The 22,754-nt window shown below is 47.6% G+C and overlaps 1 protein-coding gene and 2 long non-coding RNA genes across 4 annotated transcripts in view; 1 reads left to right on the top strand and 2 right to left on the bottom strand.

Moving 5' to 3' along the window:
* LOC118167247 overlaps positions 1–2,641 on the bottom strand; it is a 17,023-nt gene extending 14,382 nt beyond the window's left edge. The window contains exon 1 of the long non-coding RNA XR_004751042.1: positions 2,564–2,641. This is a non-coding gene — a long non-coding RNA (uncharacterized LOC118167247). The remainder of the gene's footprint in view (positions 1–2,563) is intronic.
* Positions 2,642–2,736: 95 nt separating this feature from the next.
* Positions 2,737–8,190, bottom strand: LOC118167253. Its single transcript, XR_004751049.1, has 2 exons — positions 7,890–8,190; positions 2,737–4,360 (listed from the first exon to the last, which is right to left on the bottom strand). It is a non-coding gene; the product is annotated as an uncharacterized LOC118167253 (long non-coding RNA).
* A 679-nt stretch (positions 8,191–8,869) lies between these two features.
* FGF9 (fibroblast growth factor 9) overlaps positions 8,870–22,754 on the top strand; it is a 28,988-nt gene continuing 15,103 nt past the window's right edge. Inside the window, exons 1-3 of one of the 2 annotated variants that reach the window (XM_035326467.1) lie at positions 8,870–9,112; positions 9,857–10,120; positions 16,347–16,450. In XM_035326467.1, the coding sequence (XP_035182358.1) occupies positions 8,971–9,112; positions 9,857–10,120; positions 16,347–16,450 (510 nt within the window). In that variant the 5' untranslated portion in view covers positions 8,870–8,970. Of the gene's footprint in view, positions 10,121–16,346; positions 16,451–22,754 lie in introns of both variants that reach the window. The other variant, XM_035326472.1, reaches the window with a different exon arrangement.

Below are 22,754 nucleotides of genomic sequence, written 5' to 3'. Positions count from 1 at the left end.
CACATTTAGGCTGTGTAGTAGCTCAGAACCACTGTTGTTTGGTTCTTTCCTGAAAGCCCATTTTGCACACATTTTAAACCTAGAAGAGACCATTATTACCATTGGTTAACTCCCTGAGTAACATCAGACATGGGTTGCAGCTGTGCATGCTAAAGGTCTAGAGGAGAAAAACTCTGTATCTGAAACACCGGGGTAGATGCTAAATCACTGGCATTTCCAACTCTTAACCAGCACCTGAAATAATACATAAAATACTTCTGGTGGCACACAGTGGCATGTGAAAAGCTTACACGGATGGCAATTTGTACAGTGCAGTCCGTTCTCTCTCCCTTTACCTTGTCTGTGTATACCATCAATGTAATACCGTAATACAGTGAATACCATCAAACATAAAAAGTCTACCCAATGTCATTTAATTGCCTCTGATGTTGCTGTTGTCTGAGGATCAGCACTCCCCCCTGTTAATGTCTTTCTGCCAGGGTCAAAAAGTTTTTACTTGCACACAGCATTAGCATAGTTAACCAAGTAATCAACACTTGAGATAATTTTTGATACGGTTTGCATGGTTAAAACTGTGTTTAACAGAGTTATATAATGGTCAACACCTGGGTACTTTAGTACAGTACAAGAGACATGATGTGAAAGGTCCACTGCTTTCTCTGTCTGTGATGATGGTCACATTGCAGGTGTTAAGGAATTTAGCACTGTTTGGTTCCACTAAACATTTGACATGCTATACACATGACCAGTTCCTGGCAAACTGACCTGACAGTGAGCAAACAAAAACACGTCCCTGGGATTCTCCTGGTTGAAATGATTTTGATAATCTGCCTTGTGAGCTGCACCTAACATGTCATGAGCCTGCTCATTGTTCTATCTTCTATCATCCCTTAGTTTTGCTTGATATTACCTAAGTTTCCAGTAATCTTTATAAGGTTTATTGTCTCCTCAAGGGGAATTAAGACTCTTGAGCCTCTTGGGTGCCTGATGAGAGTCTCCATAGACTACAACTCTTCAGTTTGGAGAGGAGAACTCTAAGGGCAAAGACTAAGGTTTACAAAATAATGAAGGAAATGGAGGGCATAACTGTTACTCTACAGTTGCAACACAAGGATTAGGAGTCATTCAGTGAAACTAGTAAGAGATTTGTTTGAAACCAATATGAGAAAGTTCTTTTTTAGATGGACGATATTTGTTGTCATAGGAGACAAAGTGTGGAGTCAGGGTCAAACTGGGATTAAGCAAATTCAGGAACAGCCTGTCTATAAGGAGATACTAGAGAAAGTGCAAAGGGATGTACCTTCTGATGTCCCTAACCCAGTGGTCGGGGTTGCTTGTGGAGAACAAGGGGAACAAACTGTACAAGGTGGCCAGGAACACATATACTTCTTACCTGCAGTTTCCTGCTGCCACTGTCACAAAGAAAGCAGTGGCATAAATGTACCCCAGAATCTTATAACCATGTTCTTATATTATTTCTTGAATTGGGCTATCAAATATGTCAGATGCTCTCTCAAACCCAAAATATGGAATGCATTTTCCATGACCTCCCACCCTCTCCAAAATGTAAAGCATTTATTCTCATACTTTTGCCCAGTTCCTTTATAAACTTCTTCAGATTGGGCAAACAGAAATAGCTCAAACAGAAGATGGCAGTCCTCCATGGGGAATGGTTTAATAATCTTACAGTTCTTCAGCTCCTCATGACTGCTGCTTTTACATGAGCTGCCTTTTCCCTCCCTGTAGAGGAAAGGGTCTCTGGTCTTGCTGTAAAAACAGTTCAGGAGTACCAAGCTGAGGTAACACCAAGCCCAGATAGTAGTCAGAGATGTTTTTGCCTTGGCCAGTCAAAAGGAAAATATTAGTACATATCCACAGTAATTATTTGAAGAAAATGGTTATATTGTTTTCTGTCTCTTCACATCACCAAATTGGAGTGCATTTTACATACTGCTGAGTGAAATAGTGGCAGGATGATTAAGGAAATCAACAGGCAAAAACATGCAAAATATGTTAGTTATCAACAAAGTAATTGGATAGTGTTTAAGCAAATGAAACAGACATAGGCATGCAAAATATTACAAAGGATTATAATACTGTAGCAGAGAGTGGAGGTTTCTACGTGATTACATTCCAAGTGACTTGACTACGCTCACTACCAGCAAACAGAGGGCTTTCTCGTTAGTGCTCCACTTCAAGGAGCCATGACGAGAGGGGAAAGGCATCCCACAGGTATCAGGGTTTCCCAAAGAGAGAGAAATTACAAAAAGAAAAAAAAAAAAAGAAAAAAACAAACAAACAGACAAAAAAAAACTAAGAGGATAAAAACTATGTATTTCATAAAAAAGGTAACTTTTTCTAATAGCCTGTAGTAGTTCAGTGATTACAACAGCAGAGCCAAAATGCAATATATAATATTGATAATTTAAAAAATGGGGAGAGTGCAAAAATAAAGTGATCTACCAAATCGGGAAAATAGGAATATAAAATCAAGTTGAAGACTATAGGAAGAAAATCAATCACAGGCATTTTTAAAAAGAAAAGCAAATTTTTGAAAGCATACTTGCAATGGAAGAATTCCTGGAGATGCTAGATCTTCTATTAGATGGAGGTAGTACATTTAAAATAATCTAGGAAAAGCAAAAATTTTCACTGATTTGTATCTGTGAAGGAAGAAAATGATGATGATATTGAAATATTTTCTAATTCGTTTGCAAAAAAGGGCAATTTTTTAGCATAAAAAGGCTAAACCACTTGAAGAACCAGTCTTCCTATGGTACATCAAAAGGTCCCACGTGAGCATGGACATTCTCCCTTTCCCAAGCACAGCCCCATCTCAAGCCCCACTCAGCCACGGGCTCACTGCAGAGTTGCCCCCATCTCCCCCAGGAGCAGGACCACGCTTGGAGCACCCGTGTCCTCAGCTTCTGCTCCCTTCTTCAGCAGCAGCAGCGGGCACCCGATGTCTGCCCAGCAGTGGGGGGCACTGAGCCCCGTGCTTCCCTTGGGGCCCATCCATCACTTGGCCCAAGCAATAGGGATGTGGTTGGCCATCACGACCAGTTGGAGGGACCACCAGAGATGGATGGTGCCTCCACTACACAGACACATGGCCTCTGATTGCCACAGACTCGTTCATTTGCTCTCTGGGGCCACAGCACTTGGTCCCTGTCCCTGTTGTCCCCACCAGTGAGACCCCAGGAACCCACACACGGGGCGCTGAGGGGGGGACACCACAGGTGTCCCCTGGTACGGGGGGGGGGGGTGACGGCTGAGGTGGGCCCCACACTCTGATGTCCCACGAGGAGCCCTGCCCAGGGAGGGGAGGAGGAAGACGAGGAAGAGGAGGAGGAGGCCGCAGGGGGCACTGCGGGGCCGCCCCGCTGGCTTTGCCCGCTAGAGGGCAAGAGAGGCCCGCACAAGCGCGGCGGGGCGGCTGCCCCTGCCCGGCTGCCCTGGCGCCCTCCCCCGGCCCTCGCTGCCCTCCTCCTGCTCCGGCCCTGCCCTGCTGGACGTGGCTGGGGGAGACGGGGGGCTGCTGGGGCGAGCAGCCGCCTGCAGCCCGTCGGGGAGGCGTCCTCCGGCCTCGGGGAGGTGTCCTCAGGAGGAGGGTGGGCTGTGGGACGTGCAGGACGCACGCCCTGGGTGGCCACCTTACCACGGTGGAGGTGCAATCCTTCGTGTCGAGGCCATCGGCCGTCCCAGAAGGTAGGCATGGTTTCGGCGTGGACCATGTCCTCCACAGGGATGAAGGGGTGCCAGGCTGCCGTCCTGGCCGTGGCAGTGAGTTGGGGCACGCAGCCCCCAAGGGCTGGCACCCTGTCTCCCAGCCCCAAGGGCGGTGGCGATGAGCTGCAGGTTGCCGGCTGCGTGCCCAGTCCAGCGCTGGGAGGTATGGTTCAGCGGGTGGTTTTGATCAGTGCTTTGGCTGGTGTACGAATGCCACCCCATCTCTCAGCGAACTATCTGAGCACGAAGCACAGCTGGCTAAGAAAGAACTTCAGGGACACCCTAGAGGCTGCTCCGACTGACTGCAGCCTGCTGCCAAACTCTTCCGAGCTCGCAGTTGCAAATGAGCAGCAACAACACGTGAGTGTGAAGAAGGCAGAAATCTCTGCACACAAACCGAGTGAGCCCGGGCAGGAGATAAGCAAACTGGATCAGGCGATAGCAGACCAGTTCTGACACCAAGCTGTGCCACAAGCACTGCTTGCCATAAGAAGGCCTCTCCAGGCAGATGCACGAGCAGCAAATGTGATTTCTTGCTCTTTTCTCCTTCCAGTCAATGCCACTTTCACTCTTGAGCTAGAGGGACTTGCAACATCAGTTAATTCAGTGTTAAAAGCAGCAGGTATGAACCCTGTACAAATGCATACACCAGAGAAGTTTTAAACATATTTGGTGGTTTTAACACTTTCATCACTTATCTGCCTTCGAGTATTGCCTACAAATATATTCCAAGAGGCTGTATCAGTGTCTGTGTCAATGCACTGGACTGAATCTGACTAATAATGATATTATTAATTTTTACTTAAGAAATCATTAAATGTGTAACCTGATAGCTTACTCCCTAGGACAGTCCCAAAGATCATATTCTGCCATGCTTATTTAATGTAGGCTCCACTGATTCCTATATGCAGCAAAATACCATAATGGCATAAGAAATCCATGTCATATATCCTGCTGTGGCTGTGTGTGCATGCTGACACTGATGCTGATGTTTTAAGCTGCATTATATTTTAAACTGCATTATGTTTTACAGTCCTCTGATCTGAAAATTTGGTGAACTGAGTGTACCTCATATGAAATAGATCTTTCCATGGGATTCCAAATTCTTTTTTTTTTTTTTTTTTTTTTTTTTTTTAATATGTACTCTTTTTTCCTACTGATTCTGAAGTGAAAAAGCAAGAATATTCTTCTAGATCAATGTTCCTAAACCTCTGGGCACTTGTTATGTTAATCCAATCAACCTGAATTGCATGGCTAATAGGTTTTCATGAATATTTTACTTATTTCCAGGTAATCCAATGTTTCATAATCATGTGTTTCAGTAACTTTTCCTTGCTGAGATGAGAAGAGTTTTCCTTGGAGAATTAATCTGCGCAACTGTATTAATAGTTTAATGCCCTCACCGTCCTTTCTGGGGAAATGCTGAATCACATGTATAGCACAGCAGGTGGGATCCATCCAGTCCTATCTAGACCTGTGTCATGGAGAAGTTTCCATCTAATATAGGCTCCCTTCATACACAGGAAAGAATTAAGCATCTCTAGTGCATGAGTCATGTCATCCTAAAGTAGACGCCTAGAATAGGTCAGATGATTTGTGCCCTAAAATTGCTCCTATTTCTCTGCATTAAATAACGAGTAATCTAGATCTTGTTGTCTCCACTGCAGCAGCCTGATGTGAGGTTAGATAAATTACGCTTTTGTCATCTTCAGGTTTGTATCATGCTCCCATGATAAAAAAATAAAAAATAAATAAAATATGAAAGTAACATTACATTCTTTATTATTTTCTATATATGAAAAGGCAGCTTTTAAAAGTTTGCTGACTCAAGGCATTTTAGTAAAATTGGCAAATGCCATGCGTTTCACTGGAAAGTTATAGAATCTCTTTTTTTAATAGTATAAATCTTCCAATTCTTCATCTGCAGGGCTTGGAAATAAATAAAATAGTTATATTGTAGGTCTAAAAAAAAGGATTTTGTACTTTTGGTGGAATATACAATCTGTGGGAAAGAAAAAAAAAACATTTTCTTATGGCAGGCTGATTTTTTTTTTCATGACACTCAACATTTGATATCTGAAGAGTTCTTGTTAAGTTCAATGGGTTGGCAGAGTACAGGTAAAACATTAAAAAAAAAATCATGACTTTAGAGCTTGCCAGAGGTGTCACATCACTGTGGAGCACGTGAGGAGAATGTGTGCCAGGAACTACTTAAGAAATGCAGGGTTCTTCTGACCAGCTCTGCTAGCAGGAGTTAAAATCCTGCATAAAGCTGATGAGTAAGCTCTTGATGACTCACTGTGACAGATGCAGTCTTTAATTCCAGGAGGGTATAAGGGAAGTGGGTGTGAATCTCTAGTTGAGGGGAGCTGGGGATGTTCCTGCCTCCGTGTCTGGGGGATAAAAGTGTAGGTTTTTAATACAGCCTGAGCTATCAGTAAAGCCACACTTCTGTAAGGGGTAAGTTTGACATTACACATCACACATACATTTTATGTGAAGCAGGGTTGGAACACCACCTACTCACAGATGGGTATAATTTTGGGGATGTCCTGCATAATTCATGTGTGGCTTTGATACTTATGAGTAATTCAGACATCAAAGCCTCAACTTAGATAACACTTTTATATCACTAAACTTCCTAGAGCCAATAATATGTGGGCTTTCGTTTGAGTTCCTTAAAAAAAAAAAAAAAAAGCAAACAACAACAAATAAAACCAACTCTACCAATACTTCTTTCTTACCTTCAGATATTTTTCATAAGGTATGCTGGTCTGAAGTACAAGATAGAAAATAATGAAGCTTGGGCTAGAGAAAAAAAATCTGTATTGTACTTTTCAATGGGACTACAACTGTAAATTTTAAGGCACTGGGAAGGAGTGGGGCTGTTTCCAGAACAAGCAGCACCAGACAGCAGATAGCAGGCCCCTTGGTCGCTCTGCGGTAAGCTCCTTTTGCTTTGCCAGTGGCGCAAGCCTTCACTTCTCAGCAACCCAATTTCCTAACAAGCAATTTTATGTTCCCTTCCAAGTTACACATTATGCATGGAAAAGGCTTCCCATTAATAACCATAAAGCTCCTTTATTGTTCTCCTTCAAATCTCCTTAAAACTTCCTTCTGCCACAAAACACTTGTCATTGGCCAGGCCTGTTGCTTTTTATTCTCAACTCTGCTTTTCCCTTATCCTTCCCCCATGTGTCTGTGGTATACACCTGTTGTCTTTCATCATGGGTTAAGATCATAAGCTCTTTGGGCATAGACCATCTCTCTGATTACATGTGTCTACAGTATCCAGCACAATGGGACTGTGATCCCTGCGCGGGGCCTCTGGGTACTGCCATGATCAAGTTGATAAAGAATAATGATTTTTGACATGGCGAGTTCTGCAGTTTTTCCCAAGTCATTCTGCAGTTGTTCACACTGATACATCCATTGTGTGTGAGAGCAGTGTCCTTAAACCTGATATATACAGAACATGACCGGGGAGCACTGGAGCAGTCCCTCCTGACGTCCTGGGTCTGGGGGTGGGGGTGCTGGCCTGGCCTCGCACGCCGAAATGCACGGACTGACATGCAGCAACTGTTTCTTCTGTGGGTTTGTGTGGGGCTAGCAGGATGGGACCCTGCTCTGATGCTGCTGAAACACATCTTTCAAATAGTAATAATGACCGATGGAGGCGAATGAAGGGGAGGTGGCTTGTGTGCCACTGGTGTGGGGTTTGCCAGTTCCCTGTGCACCCTTGGGAATTGAGGATACAGCCTGTCCCTGCTGTGGTTCCCTCATAGACATGGGAACTGGAAGTCTCCGTCCCTCCTCTCAAGTATTAAGTCACGGTGGCAATCGGGGGACTGCTGAAAGGCTGGGAGCTGGGCGGCTGGCTTTTGTGGTGGAGAAGGTCAGGAGAGCCGCTCCCTCTGCTGCATGCCCATCCCGCAGGAAGACATGCAGAGAGTCAAGTATTTTTAATTAACATCCTTGCAAAACCCTCCTTTTCCTGAGCTCTGTTTCCAGCCCCCACCGAGTGACCTTCCTGGGCCCCGCCACCTCTGAGACATGCAGCATCATTCCCACCGTGCAATCTCTCCCCCCAGCTCCCATGATATTATGTTTCTTCCCCTTCTCTCTCTCTCTCCCCCCGCAAAGAAAAAAAAAAGCCTGACTTCAGGTTTTGCACTGAATTCCGGGGGGGCTGCGGGAGCCGTCCTCTCCCTCCGTGCAGCCCCTGCATTGTGCCCAGTCCTTGAGCTCTGCTCCAGCAATCCTTCTGGAAAGGCAGGAGACCCTTCTGTCGCTTTGCTAATGAATGCAGCTGTATTGGAGAGCGGCAAAACAACAATAACATCAATCATCGGCATCACGAGAAGAAACATAAATCCTCACCCCCCGGGGGGCCGCGCCTCTAAGGCCCCCCACCGGCTCTCTCCTGGCGGCTTTAAATAACTTCTGCTTGCGGGAGGAGAACACTTTACTTACGTCTCGGCGCCGTGGGGATGATTTTTCCTCCCTGCCTCCCCCCGATCCTCTTCTCCTTCCCCTTCACCCTGCTCGGAAGGACTTGTGCCCGTAGCGCTTGGGGTTCCCCGCGGCCACAAGGGGCATCCCCCCAAAATGCCCCCCGAGCCCCGTGCGGGGGCACAGCGGGGCTGCAGGACCAGTGGGAGAGGGGCTTCAGGATCCCAGGGGAAAAGGTCTTTAGGATCTGGGGGAAAGGGGCTTTAGGATCTGGGAAAGAGGGGCTTTAGGATCTGGAGGAGAGGGGTTTCAGGATCCCGGGGACAGGGGCTTTAGGATCCCGGGGACAAGGGGAGCAGGAGGGGAGAGGAAAACCGCACAGCGTGACCCATGACCATGCCTCCCCCCTAAAAAAAAAATAAATAAGAAAAAACCCTCCCAAACTTCCCGGTGACCACGCCGGTTTGACTTGGCACCTTTCTTGGCGCAGGGGCTCGAGGGGGGCTGCAGCCCCCGGGGGATGGGGGGGGGGGGGGGCGGGCGCTGCTGAGGGCACCCCCGGGAGCTGATCCCGCAGCGGGGTGACGCCGGGGCACGTAGCATCCCCCCCCCCGCCTCCCCCCCTTTCTCCCCCGGCTCTCATTATTTCTTCCCGAGCCCCTGCGCTGCCGCAGAGCAGTGAGAGTGCCCGGAGCCGGGAGCGCGTCTGTATTGCAGCAGGTAGGGCTGAGCGCTAGGACCTCGGAGAATCCTTCCAGCAGCAATCAGGACTACCTTAAACCCAGCCCAATGCCTCTTCCTGCGCCACTCTGCGTGCTGGATGGAGATCCACAGTCAAGAGCTGCAGCTCAGTGCTGGAGTACAACATTTCACAGGGAGCCCTGCAGAAGCAACACCTGTTTCGAGCCAGCCAAGAAAGGCACAAGCACTTGTATGTTGCTGCTTTGCTTGTGGATCGGCAATAACCCTAAACCAATGGACATCTGCTGAGCCTCCTGAGAATTCTGGATAATAGATTTGGACGTCAAAAGTTTTATTTTTAATTTTTTTTTTTTGTGCCTTTTGCCTTTTTTTCCTTTCCATTTTTTTTTTTTTTGGATCTATCTCAGCCAACAACGTGAGATTTCCCCCCTCCCCCTTTGCAGGATTCATGCTGATGTATGCAGTCTGTTATAGAGTAAAAACAGCGCATGCCTTTCTGGAGTCAGAATCCATAAATCCTGACGTAGCCTGTGCATCTTAAAAAAAAAAATCCCTATAACGCCTAGGTATTTAAGTTGCTATGGTCATTCTTATCTTAAACCAAATGGAGAAACTACGGATTTTTTTCTTTATTACAGTTGGATGGGCTGAAGACCTTATTGCTTGCTAAGAGCTGGGGATATATGCATTTATATAGATATACACATCTATATGTTTATAAATATGTCAGTGTGTGAGTATAAAGTGGTGGTTTCTTAGACTAACTGGTTTGACCTTGAACCTGTACCAGTCAAAACAGAATATTACTTTTATTTATGCATTTAATGGATTGAAGAAAGAACATTTTCTCTGTAACTGCGCTAGGGAGGGGAGAGGAGTGGAATATACCTAATCTTATATCTCCTGGGTTTGGCACCATCATTATTGTTTATTCTTATTCTCTAAAAGCAGAATCTTCTGATGGCTCCCTTAGGTGAAGTTGGGAACTATTTCGGTGTGCAGGATGCAGTACCCTTTGGGAATGTGCCCGTTTTGCCGGTGGATAGTCCGGTTTTGTTAAGTGACCACCTGGGTCAGTCTGAGGCAGGTGGGCTACCCAGGGGGCCTGCGGTCACGGACTTGGACCATTTAAAGGGGATCCTCAGGCGGAGGCAGCTATACTGCAGGACTGGATTTCATTTAGAAATCTTCCCCAATGGTACTATCCAGGGAACCAGGCAAGACCACAGCAGATTTGGTAGGTATTATCCTTAACCCTTTAGGGGTCATGTGATGAAATTATGTGCTCTAACTCCGGGCGGGGGGACGGCGGGGGGGAAGGGGGTGTCAAGCGGGAGGAGAGGGGGTTTGCGACGGGGTCTGAGCAGCCGAGGGGGAAAAAATGGATGGGGCCGGGGCCGGGGCTGTAGCCAGGCGGCACCGCCGCAGCGGAGCAGGAGCCCTCGCCAAAGTCGCCGGGTGCTCGGTAGCGGTGGTCGGGGGGCTCCGGTGTCCCCTTCGGGGCCGGGAGGGGGTGGTGGCGGTGGCGATGGTGGCGGTGTGTGTGTGGGGGATTTTTTTTTTTTTTTGCTTAGGAACCAGCAGAAATTTTCTACGGAACGCTTGGATTTGGCGAGTTTAAAGGGGTTTTTAATCATTAACCATGACGATTTCAAACGCCCCGAGTTTCCTGAAGGGAGTGGCTGTCGCCCTGTACGCAAATGAACGAGGGCTTTCCTTTCGGTTTCTCTCCCCATCACCACCTGCCCCGGTGGCAGATCCGGCCCCTGCCCGGCTCCCTGCGAGGAGCCCCCGGCGGCGGGCGGCCACCGGCCGGCCTCGGGGCTCGCAGCCCCGCCGCAAAACGCTCCCTGCCCGCTGCGAGCCGCCGGGGACCGGGCAGGATGGCTTTTTCTATTTGTGACTCAGCAGCCGGGGTTGGAGGGCTCACGGCTCCGTGCCATTTCATTCCCGCAGCCTGGGTGCTAGGGACCGCACGGGCGCGCACCCACGGCCACGCACACGCGAGTCCGAGGGGGACTCCCCCAGCCCCGGCAGCTTGCAAGTTACCTACAGCAGCCCGGAGGAGCCGATTCTTTTGGGGGTTTTAAGGAGGGGTGAGGCGAATGCACCAGGTTAGCTAAGCCGCGCTCCCAGCTGTTGGAAGGAGTTAACTTGGGAGCGAAGCAACCTGACAGCGCTTACACTCGGTCGTAAAAACAAAGTCCCGTGGTGCTTTTTATTTTTATTTATTTATCCCCCCCCCCCCCCCCCCCCCCTTCGCGTTTTAATGCCAGATGTTGAACCATATCTAAACCGTATTTTATTGCTCGGTGAAGCTGTTTAGATAATGCCGGTGTTGCAGGGGATGATCGCGCAGAATGGGGGGAGGGAAAGGCAGGGAAGGGGAGAGGAGAGGGCTGGGGCTTGCATGGTGGCAGGTTCGTCCTCCATCCCCCGCTCCCTGCCACCCTCAGGCCGGCTCCTGGCTCTGCCTCCCTCCCCCGGGCGTGCTGGGGGGAGCGGAGGGCGCAGAAAGTGCGGAAAGTGCCGGGCGGAAGGGAAAGGCGGTGGCGTAGCGCGGGGACCGGAGCAATTCGGCATCAAGGCTTTATGATTTGATTTATTTTATTATTATCATTTTTAATTTATTTTTTGAGACGCTGCGAATAACCGCAGGCACAGGTTTCCCCCTGCTCGCTGCGGGCTCGGAGCAGGCTCCGGGGAGGGGGGGGGGGTCCGGGGGTGTGGGGGGGCTGCCGGCAGCAGGTGTAGGGCGGCGAGCACCGGTCTGCTTGGGGCCGGCACCCCCGGGGCCCCGCCGCCGTCCCCTGTCCCCCCCCTTCGGGAGGAGGTCGCCAGCTGCTGCCCCCCTCCGCAGTGACCGCGTTATTCGAGGCGTCCGTGGTTAAAAATGGCTCGCCAGCCGCAGTTGTAGGGAGCTGAGGATGCCGAGGGGCAGCTTCCCCAGCCCTGCAGCGCTTGGGCTTTAAATAGATTTTTTTTCCCCATCTCTTTGCCCCCCCCCCCCCCCCCCCCCCCCAGGGGAGCACCCCGGCGCTAACTCCTCGCCCAGGGGGATGCTTGCCAAAGCCGTGGGATGCGACGGGGCTCCGGAGCTTCTTCGGGAGCGGGGAGGGCTTTTTGTAGCGTTGTGTTTGTCGGGAGGTCATCACCGGCTAGCAGCTGCTATTTGGATTTCGGTGATGGCAAAGCCTTGCGATTCCCCTGGGAAGCTCCTGCATCCCAACGCCGGAGCTGCCCGGGGGAGAGGGAGCCAACTTGGTCGCCTCCGAGCGTGCGAGGGAAAACCTGCCGGGGGCTGGGGGGGGACGAGGCAGAGGGAAGTTTTCCTCCGGGAAAATAAGGAGGACAAAGAGAAGCCCGGGGGGGCTGCAAGGAAACTCTGCTCGGGGCTTTGCCCGGTGGGAATCCCCCTCCCCGCACACACACGCACACACCTCTGGAGAGACATCAGATAAGAGTAATTCTTTTGTGATGCTATGTTGGATGCGTGCCGATTGCATACAATAAACCGAGCCATATTGTGTGTCTATACTCGCCCGGCTCTGGGAGCCCTGGCATTTCGCAATTCCTGCAGCAGCAGCAAGATGTCCATCTCGGAGGGAAAAGCTCCCCGGGGGAGCGCAGCTCGGTGTCGTGTCCGTGACCCCCCTCCCCCGCCCATCCATGGAAAGCGGTCGTAGGTGATCAAAGCCTTATCTCTGCTAGGTGACAAAAGAAATTTTTATTTATTTATTTTTTTTGATGCAGTCTCCTTTCGTCTAGGGCATTTGCCACACAGTGGAGTCATTGTAAATTCAGGAACTCTGTAACAGCGGAGAGGCGTGCCTCTGTGCGTCAGCACAAGTACTGCATGCACAGCATTAAAAAAAATAGGAGCATGCAGGGAAAAAAAAAAAAAAAGAGCTCGTCAGCAGGTGACCTCCGCTCCCCGGGACCTGCTGCTGCAAGGACCCGCTGCGTTCATCAGCTGCAGGAGCTGAGCAGGCGCCTGCCCTCCTGCTTCCCCTATTGCCCTGCATGGCTCTGGGGAGGGGGCTTCAGCACCGGGGGGTGGGGCATGCAGCCCCCCCTTTTGCCCCCCAGTCCACTGCTGGATGCGGGAGGACAGGCTGCTTCTGTCCCCCAGATCCCCCCCCAAAGCTCTTGGGCCCTTGGGAGAAAAGGGGGGGCAGGTTGTAGGGCGGCAGTGTTTTGGGGTGGGGGAGAAGCACCCCTCACCCAACCTCTGGCCTGGTCCCAGTGGAGGGGGTGTGGTGGCAGCAGTAAGGAGAGGCTGTGGTGCCCCCTAAAAGGGGGTGAGCTGATGTTGGGGGCTCACTGTGACAGCCTAAACATGAAGCAGGGCCCTGCTGCACCCGGGGGGGCTGCGGCCCTCTGCAGCCTGGCCTCCTCATGGGCATCCTGTAGGGCAGCAGTGGCAGCGGTGACAGCTGTGACAGGCGGGAAGCATTGTGGCTGGGGGGCTCTGCTCCAGCTGAGCACCCAAACTGGGGTCTGGGGGGGGGGGGGCAGGAAAGCCCCTGCTCCGCTCCCAACTCCACTTGTTTTCGCCCTGGCCCCGTTTGCACTTCACTGGACAGAGGGCAGCGTGGTCTTGCCTCTGCGGCCTCCCTTCCCCATGCCAGGCACCTTACTGCTGCCTCTGGGAACCCTGCAGAGGCTGGCAGAGGTCCTCGTTTGCCATACTCCTTGTTGTAGATGGGGTTTGGGATGCTGAGTGGAAGCTATGCTGCTTCAATCCGGCAGCACAAAAAGGGCCTATATATAGCAAGAGACAAAAATGTGCAAAGGGCGGAACAAACCACAAAGGTCTGTCATTGGGAAGATGCTCATTGCTTAGAGCTGAGGCAAAAGTGTCCTGTGCAATGCCAGAGCTCCACAGGACAAAAGTGACAATTTCAAATCTTGTAAGTGACCCGTGGTAAGACTGGCCCTACACGGTCAGAGGGTGGTGTCCCGCTGGTGTCCATCTGGGTCCTGAGTTGGGGCATGCAGCAGAAGAGGCTGATGGGGATACGCAAGGAATAATTTTTCCCCAAACTTTCTTCCTAACCTCTTTGTGGAGGAGTGGGTTTTGCCTTGAAGTGGTTTCATTAAAGAAAATGTCCAGTGCCTGACAAGACAATACTCAGGATCCAGGTACTGAGATGCATTTCCTCTCTTTTTCTCTTATCTCTCACATTTTTAGCTATAAATAGGGACCTAGCTTTTAAAGGTTGGGGCTGTCCTGATTTTCATTTTGCCCAGCCTCATTTTGAAAGGTATATCTATTTTAATATCTGGTTCAGATCCTATGCACTGTCATTGTATTACAGAAATGATAAAGCGAAAAAATTCACAGGAGTGCTGGGCCAAATCATGCAATCCTTAAACTGTCAAAACTTTTGTATGACTGCATGGTTGTTGCCAAATACTCTCTCGAAGACTTAGCAGCATGGCATGTAAAACTTGCTGTGAATAGGCTGCTGAATAGTTTAAATGAACAAGTCCCTATTCTGATCTCAAATGTGTGGATGCTCTTTGCCAAGGACCTCAAATTTGTCTTGTGCACTTACAATGGGATGTGACTGCTTTTTTTGTTCTTTTGACACACTAAGCAGCACACGCACAGATATTTGAAATGAGGACAGCAATTAAAGTCTACATTTATGTTGATGTGAAAGATGCCAGACTCACTGACTTAGCTGCAGTGTGCTATAATACACACTTCACATAAGACTTAACTTCAGTTAAAATTGCTTGGTAATATGTATCAAGTAATACGATAGTTTGGTAAAAGCTTTACAGAAAAGGCCTTAGTAAGAAATCTGGATGTATTGCATGTCCGGATATAATGGGAATGATTAAATTGTTTCAATGGATCGTTTGTATCTGAGATACTACACATACCAGATAAACAGCACACTGCCACTTTTTATTACTTCAAAAAAAAATCTATAATTACTAGATACTTCCTCCCCGTATTTTAGGATTAGTGCATATGTAGAGAATAATTTAAGATGCCCAGGCCTTAAAACAGGGTTATCAAAACAATAAGACTGTGGTGTTTGTAGTATTGAATAATATATAAGGTAATGATCAATAGTCCCTTACAGGGAATACATTTCATCTTTACATTAGCTTGGCTATAAATTTTCCCTATTGGCTTCAACTTGTGCTTTGTTAGATTTATGTGATCCATGCCTGTTATTGATTAGTGCCCAACTATTTTGTGGGAGATGCCAAATTAATTGTTCAAAAAATCCATGAAAGTGCTTTTTTATTGGCCACGTGAGGCTCAACACATACTATACTGTTATTTTATTGTTTCATGCAAATACAATTCCCAATAAGCTTTTAAAATAGTTACGTGGTGTGGTTAGACATGAAAATTCACAAAATATATGGGAAGTGCTACTCTGTGGCCCAGTGCTATTTTGTGGCCCAGAAAGTAGCATTTTGCAGCACTGTGCTTCTGAACATTGCTAGATAACTCTTGTGAAATCTCTACGTGAAAACTCCATTCCAATAGGAAGCAATTTCCACATGTTCCACAAGAAATCTAGCTTTTTGTGAGGTTTGGCTGGTAGCATCCTCACCGAGGAGGCAAGCAACTTGCAGGGAAGGCTGCCAACAAAACCCCAGACCTCAGAATCAGAGGAGCTGCTGTTTGAGTTGATGCTCACTCCGCTGTGCACAGGGATGCTGAACCTGGGAGCTTTGCAGGAGTGCTTCTCTGCAAAATACTCCAATCCGTGGCGAGCTTGCTATTGTGTGCACAGGAAGATGTAATCAATTATATGCTATCACTTAGCCCAAGAATATTTTAATTTTCAACTCTGAGATAAGTAAAAAAATAATACACCATAGTGGATGCTTAATATCTAGACAAATCAGTGTGAGCCTCTGAACTGTATTACAGATTTCCATTTCTCAAGCCTCTGGAAGATGACAATGTGAGTAAATCTTTTCACGTATTCCTGAATTGTCGATGCCTGGAAGTAGATATTTTGGTGCCATGTGTAACTTTATTTTCATCTCACAATACTGGTTCAAATGTTTCAGATTTCACAGGTTCTTTAATAGTGGTAATTTTGACTATCTGAAAACTTGAAAACTTGACTTCTTTTTTCTATTTGAATGCATGAATGTTGTGCAAATTGGAAGGCTGACAAGTGCAATATGGCTGAGCTTCAGGTTTGTTTAGAAATGGTGAGAAAGATTGAGAATAATCTTTAATTTGATACCTTAATGCTGTCTGCAGTGCATCACTCTAGCAGAGACTTAAAGGACCTAACCATTCAAGGATCGTGTTTTAAGGTGTGTTCATTTGTTCCTCATCTTCCTCCAAACAACTCTGAAAATGGAAAGCACACCTTTGACACCAGCTGCTTGTCATTCAGGGATTGGTCACATATGGGAAAGATCTTCCAGTGCAAACAACATGTACACTGTTTGCTTTTTCCTGTATTTTCTAGGTATACTGGAGTTTATCAGTATAGCAGTGGGCCTGGTCAGCATTCGAGGAGTAGACAGTGGACTCTACCTTGGAATGAATGAGAAAGGGGAACTCTACGGCTCGGTAAGTCCTCGATTGTGCTGGGCAGCATAAATCCCTATGCTTTGTGGTAAAAGTACTTGGTTGCTGTACAAGCACAGCTTCTGCTTGAGATATCTTGGAGTCTAATGAGAAACCAGACTCTGCAGGTGGTGTGCAAGTAAGGAGAGGAAAAGGTGACAAAATCTGGAAGGCATGATAATGTGGGCTGATGACAACGTAGGTATGAACAGTGGAGACGGCTGGCCACTGCAGACTGAAGGATGTACTATAGGATTTGCAAAACTGTTGTTTCAGTCGAGGCCTAAACGAGACAAAGTTGTTGATTTTTGTGTGTAGGCAGAGATCGTGCTAGGAACTGACAGAAGCAAGTCGAGGGGGAGGCAAAGGGTGGCATGTGTGGATGAGAAAATGAGAAATATGAGTGGGTAAAAGTTATAAAGAGTAAAGGAATGAGGGCAGGAGGCTTGGTGGTCTTGTCCTGAAAGTTCAGCTGGTGCTCCCTGCAGGGTGGCAGCAGGAATGAGTAACTGGCTTGGGAAGGAGTAAAACTTGGTGTTTCTTGAAGTTAGAATGGCCACACAGCCTACTTGGAACTACTGGGTGATTGTCCTCGGCAGCATGGGCTGTTTTGCTGCAGAGGAGTTTGTGTGTGTATGTGTGTACATGTATGCGTGTGTGTGAAATGTCTGTTCCTTGGAGCAAGTCGGATGTCTGGTGTACACAGGAGCTCACATACGGGGTAGATCACAGGCAGGAGGCAACTGAAGTTGAGTAGGTAACTCCTCAAAGAGTAGAAGGCAACCATTTCTAGCAGTCAAGTGTCAAGCTCCACAACTGACAAGGAGTAGAGGAGCAGTCATATCAGGGGAAGAGGGTGGTAGGTCTGGAGGGAAGGCAAATGTGTGAAGTAGGAGGCTGTGTATGCACAGGGGTTCTTCAGAGGCATTGAGGAGAGGATGGCCAAATGGCCATTGGGCAGGGCCTGATGGCATAAACATTGCACGGAGAGACACTCAGAATGGAGTTGAACTAATTGTGTGGGCTTGGGTGTAGCTGAAGACCCCTGTGCCACAGCGGGGTAATGGTAACTGGGCAAAGGAGGGACAATGGTGAGAGCAGGAGGAACATGAGATGAAGAGATGGTGATGAGCAGATAGATGAAAACAGGAGTGAGAATCCAGCTTCCCAATATACAATGCACAGAGGAGCATGAGGAGGAAAGACCATGAAGGTCCATCAGAAGTGTTTTCACAAGAGTATCCAGGCTGACTGATCCCTTTATGGTAATACTTTGTGTGAGAGATGGGAGGTGACTATCTTCTGAGCAGAGTAAGTCAGAGGAGGAAGCCAGTCCATATCATGAAAATGTATCTGGGAGGCAAAAAAAGAGGTGGTAAAATGAAGGGCAAGGCTGGGATGGAGATTGTGTGGACAAGGAGGAAAAGGGGAGATGCAGACATGGTGGGAACCAGTGAATGGAAAAAGTGAAAGGAAAAGGATTTATAATAAAAAGCAGTATGTGAGAGGAAAGAGTTGCAAGCATGAAGGGGAAGAGAGAAAAGGAATGGATGCAAAGACAGATGTAAAAAAAATGCTTGGGAAGAGTGGATAAGTTGGCATAAATCATGGGTCCTGTGCAGCTCATCCATGGCATAAAGAAGTAGTAGCCAAGTCATGAGTACTTGCATGGTTCAGGCAGGCAGCAAAAAGGCAGAAGAGCATGAATAGTATGAATCAGTAATGTTGTAAATCACCAATAAGAGTAATTATTTAAACAGGTAAACTTAGTCAGTGAATCAGTTAAGTTACTCTACACTTCAGATATCCAGAAAAAGAAGGAAGTTTGGAAATGAGTCAGGTTATTGATAGGGTTTAAATGCATAGACTTTGGAAAGCAAACATTACTTTGCTTTTCAGTGTAATTTATATTTTGTGTTTGCAGTATGTTTGACTGCTGGAGTGAATTACTCAAAACTTTTTTTTTTTTTTTTCTTAAGGAATATGCACAAGAAATTCTTTGTAAATTACTAAGCTCATAGTGTTAATGAAACAGTTGTTCCATGAACAGCAGTGTTTGTGGAGCCTGCTTTCTGAAGTGTTTGTGTCTCGCAGTCCCAGACATGAGTCTCCCTTATCTTTTCTTCCTGCAGTAACACAAATTCTCAAGCCTTGTGTGTCTTGCACTTAGAAAGAGATGGTGTCAGCTGTCCATGACCACTGGATGGTCAGTTTGAACAGATTGCATGGCTCACCACTCCCAGGTGGGACGTGCAAATGATTTCTCTTCTTTACCCAGTCCCTGATTAGTTGCAAAACTGATAGGGACTTAATTTTCTTGAAGATCTTTGCCTCTTAATTGAAACTGGTTGAAAAGCTGAGGAAGGACTGACAGGCAGGCAGACGGATGGACAGTGTAATTGGATAACCTCTTTTCCCTAATAAATGAGGCTAAAAATATGAAGCCATTTATAAAGGAGAACTGGCAATCTATAGGGCCAGAATGCAAAGTTCAGGTTAAAATCTGATGGATGATATGGCTCATTGTCAGCCTCCAGAGATGGCACATGCTGAAGAGTGATGGTAATTGAATTACATTACTTCCAATGAAATATAACCTCTAATGGCTACTCAGTGTGATGATGCTTTAAAGCCTTGTCAACACTAGCAATCCTAGTGCCTATATTTCAGCAACTGTCAGCTCTGGTAGAAACACTGAGATAAGCAGGCCTCTGAGCAGTTTTTCGTGTAGAAATGGCTGGACATTTTTAAGTGACAGCATTTTGCTTTTGGCTTTGGTCAAAAAAAGGGCAATTAACTGAAAATAAAATTCTCTGGTGGGAATAAATGCCGCAGTTTGAGCCAGAAGAAAGTAACGTCCAAGACAGGATTTGCTTTCTGGTGGTAGACAAGATCAGTTCTGCTGAAATGAGCGTCTGATATGTGACAGACTGAGGTTCAAAGTTTTCACCCAAATTATGTAGGGGGGTCACCCAAGCTGGACTGCCCTTTAGCACCAGCAAGTTCCCCATGCGCTGCCTGTGCTGGGCAGTGGGTGCCTTTCTCTTGGTTTCTTCACCAAAGGCCACAAATACCATCAGCTTTGTCATGGAGCAGGTACACCTGTGAGGCTGTGAACATGTTCTGTAAGGTGGGAAAACTGTTTCCCTCTCACAACTGAATAGCAGCATAAGAAATTCCTCTATATCTATAGAAATTGCTCTATATCAGCATTGTGGATCTACACAGGTGTGTTTCTGCAGGCATTCAGCACTGCAGCACTCGGCAGTGCTGGAATAGGTGCCCAGTGTCTGTGACAGTATCGAATTTATGTTCAGATTTCTTTTTTAAAAAGATATATATATCAGGTGTGAATCAAATTAGTTCCCTGAAAGACATGTCCTTCTATATATGTGTTTGAAACATTTGGCACAAGAGGATTTTTCCCAGCATATTTGTGGTGCCGCTGGGGATGGGACATATGGTGAAGCAGAGCAGCCAGGATGGGTGATTGCTGCCAATTTTTTGTGAAAGGCAATGGTAAAGGCAGCTTCAACGTATCTCGATCCAGACATGATGCTCTTGTCTTTCTGAAAGTGCTGCTTTCCCCATAAACCTGAATTAGCTACCCAACAAATGCTCTTCCCAGTTTGGCACCTTTACAGGGGGCACTTCTCTTGTATCTTCTGTTTCAAAAAAGTTCACCGACTGTCGTGCTGCTCTCAGGGCCATGCAGATGGTGTGGCTGTTCCCAAAGTTCTCCCCACCCCATGGACTGAGCTAGGCAAAGCTGAAGGTACATGTGTGGTACAACGAGGAAGGCGGTGGTGGCTATGTAGTGATGACTTGGAACTGGTTAGTGACTGCAGCTTTCCCTTCTCTGTCTAGCTCTTTTCCTGCTCTCCGTTTACCTTGCCTTCCCCTTGCAGCCTGCAGCCATGACTCATCGTGTTTCACAACAGCTTCCATGTTTGTCATTGGAGAGGAGGAAAAATCCAAACTCCAGATAGGATCCAAAGGGTGTTAAGATGAGACAGGAAGACCTTTTTCCTTCCTGAGTGCCAAATGGGTCTTGCCATCACCTCTGACAAGAATGTCAAGAAATGTATTGTATATGTGCTCCTTGGTGCCCTGTGGGGAAGATCTTTCTGCTCAGATCCATGATGTTCATGTCTACGTGGGCTGTCCCCAAGCTCATGCTGCCCCACACCTCTGCTCTTGGGAGCTGGCACCCCCATGGCAGGCAGCGATGAGCACCCATGGCATGGAGTGCCCATCATTCACACCCCACGCTGTTCTTGCATGGCAGGACCATGGGACACCCTCACCCCTGATGTCTTCTTCTCTCTCCTGGGCTCTCCTGCAGTAGAGAACTGTGCTGCATCTCACTGCAGGCATCCCTGCCTCACCAGTCCCCCGTGGTCACAGAGCTGCCCCTCTCCTCTTCTCCACAAATACTGGTGTCTCCATTGCTCCTTGTGTCCTTGGAACATAACAAGAAGCAGCACAGGTTGGATGGTCCAGAGGAAAAGTGGGAGTGGGAAGATCTGGAGCAGCTACATGTAGGGCAGCTGTGCAGTGGGGAGGAGGAAGAAAGAAAGAAGGAGGTGAGGTTGTTGGAGAGGGCTGGGAGTACTTGGAAGGAGAGGGGAGGGTAGAGAGAGACTTCAAGTGCCCACGGAGCAACTGGGAGAGACCTGAGGAGCCCACATTTGGGGCTGGGGAGCAAGGCCCTTAACCTCTGAGATTCAGCCTTACAGGGTGCACGTGGCACAGTGAGACTTAGGACTGCTTATACCAGGGTAACATTACTGTCCTTCAAAACCGAAATCTTGTTTGTCCCGATGTTTTCAGGACACTGAACCTGCCTTTTGCTCCTAAATCTATTAGGCAGAAGGTGGAGGAGGTGAGAGAGTGCTGTCCTTGAAGAAACATGTTTTCCTAGTAAGTGTGCAGGGAGGTGATGATACGCCTCTTTATTGTCCCAGCAGCTGCACCTGCAGGGCTTTGTGCCCTTGTTTGGGTCCCTACAGAGCTGGAAGGACTCTGCAGCTACAAGGCGGGTGAGCAAAAGCTTTTGAGGAAAAAGGGACACATTTCTGTAGTTTACTGAAAATGACTTGGTGTAGGTGTTGCTGCACTCTAAAAATACCTTTTATGTTCCCATGCAAACAAGGGAAGGGAATTGTTCAGCCCTTCAAATGACAGGGCAAGGTGCACGGAAACAACATGAAGAAATAAACAGGTTGCAGGTGCATGTTGGGAGCAGCTGTACGTGGTCAGTGCAGGTATCTAAGAATAAGATAGATAATAAATTTACTTTGCAGAGTCATTCACACTTTCCTGTTAATGTTAAACACCTTTCATTTAAAGGGATTCCATAGGCTTCCGATTTATTTATTTATTCTTTTTATAACCTGGATTATCTGCCCATCAGTGTGCATGCAGGCACCTGGGCCTGAAGTGAGCCTGGGAGGGAGAATTAAATGTAGGTTCCCTGAGTGAAGGCACAGACTTCCATGTTAAGAGTGGACAAAGCCCAGCAGGGATAATTGCTCCAACAGTCTCTTGAACACCCCTCTGTCTGTGTGTAAAATAAAGTGTCTTCTGCTGCATGATACAGATGTTGGAGGCAGAGGGCAGCTCCTGGGATGGCTGAAAAGCATGGAGAGCTCTGATTTTTGGCACAAGCAGAACTTCTCAGATAGACGTAGCAGCCCGTGATGAGATAGCTGGTGATGTTGGTTAGCAGCAACAGTGACTTGTGTTTAAGCAGGAGAGTTGTAAGAAGCAGGTCTATACATGATCTGAAATAGAATGAGATTTGAAGAGGATGGGTTCGTAAAGGTGTTTATGGGCCTGGACAGGAAGGAAATTCAAAATGTGTCAGAAATTCTGCAGAAACTGTGTCCCAGAAAGGATAAAGCTGCAGGGAGGGAGGGATTTGGGGTCTATCAGGCTTTGGGCAGAGGGCCTGCAAGGAATAGAGGAAAGGCAAGCTGCAGAAAAGCACAGGGCTTGGAGAGAGGCACAGGGACAGAAGATGCTGCGATGAAGCTGAGTGAAGCTGAAAAAATGTTAGGCAAAAAGTTTTTAAGCTATTTAAATGAAATGGGAACAGGAGTCTTTACAAACCCTGTATATTATATAAATACATGTATGTAATACATATGTATATAATACATAATGCATAACATATAGAGTATCTAATAGCCTGTGTGCTCAGGGTGAAGTGCAGAAGCGGTCTAGGCTGGCTGCTGCTGTACAATGTACTGCTTGGCCTAGTGAATGTCTCTGGTAGATGCCTTGGGCTGGTAACACAGGGCTG

This window comes from Oxyura jamaicensis, chromosome 1 (genome assembly GCF_011077185.1).
Source record: "Oxyura jamaicensis isolate SHBP4307 breed ruddy duck chromosome 1, BPBGC_Ojam_1.0, whole genome shotgun sequence".
Classification (NCBI taxonomy): domain Eukaryota; kingdom Metazoa; phylum Chordata; class Aves; order Anseriformes; family Anatidae; genus Oxyura; species Oxyura jamaicensis.
Note: the sequence above shows the minus strand (reverse complement) of the source record. Positions and strands in the feature narration are given on the sequence as shown.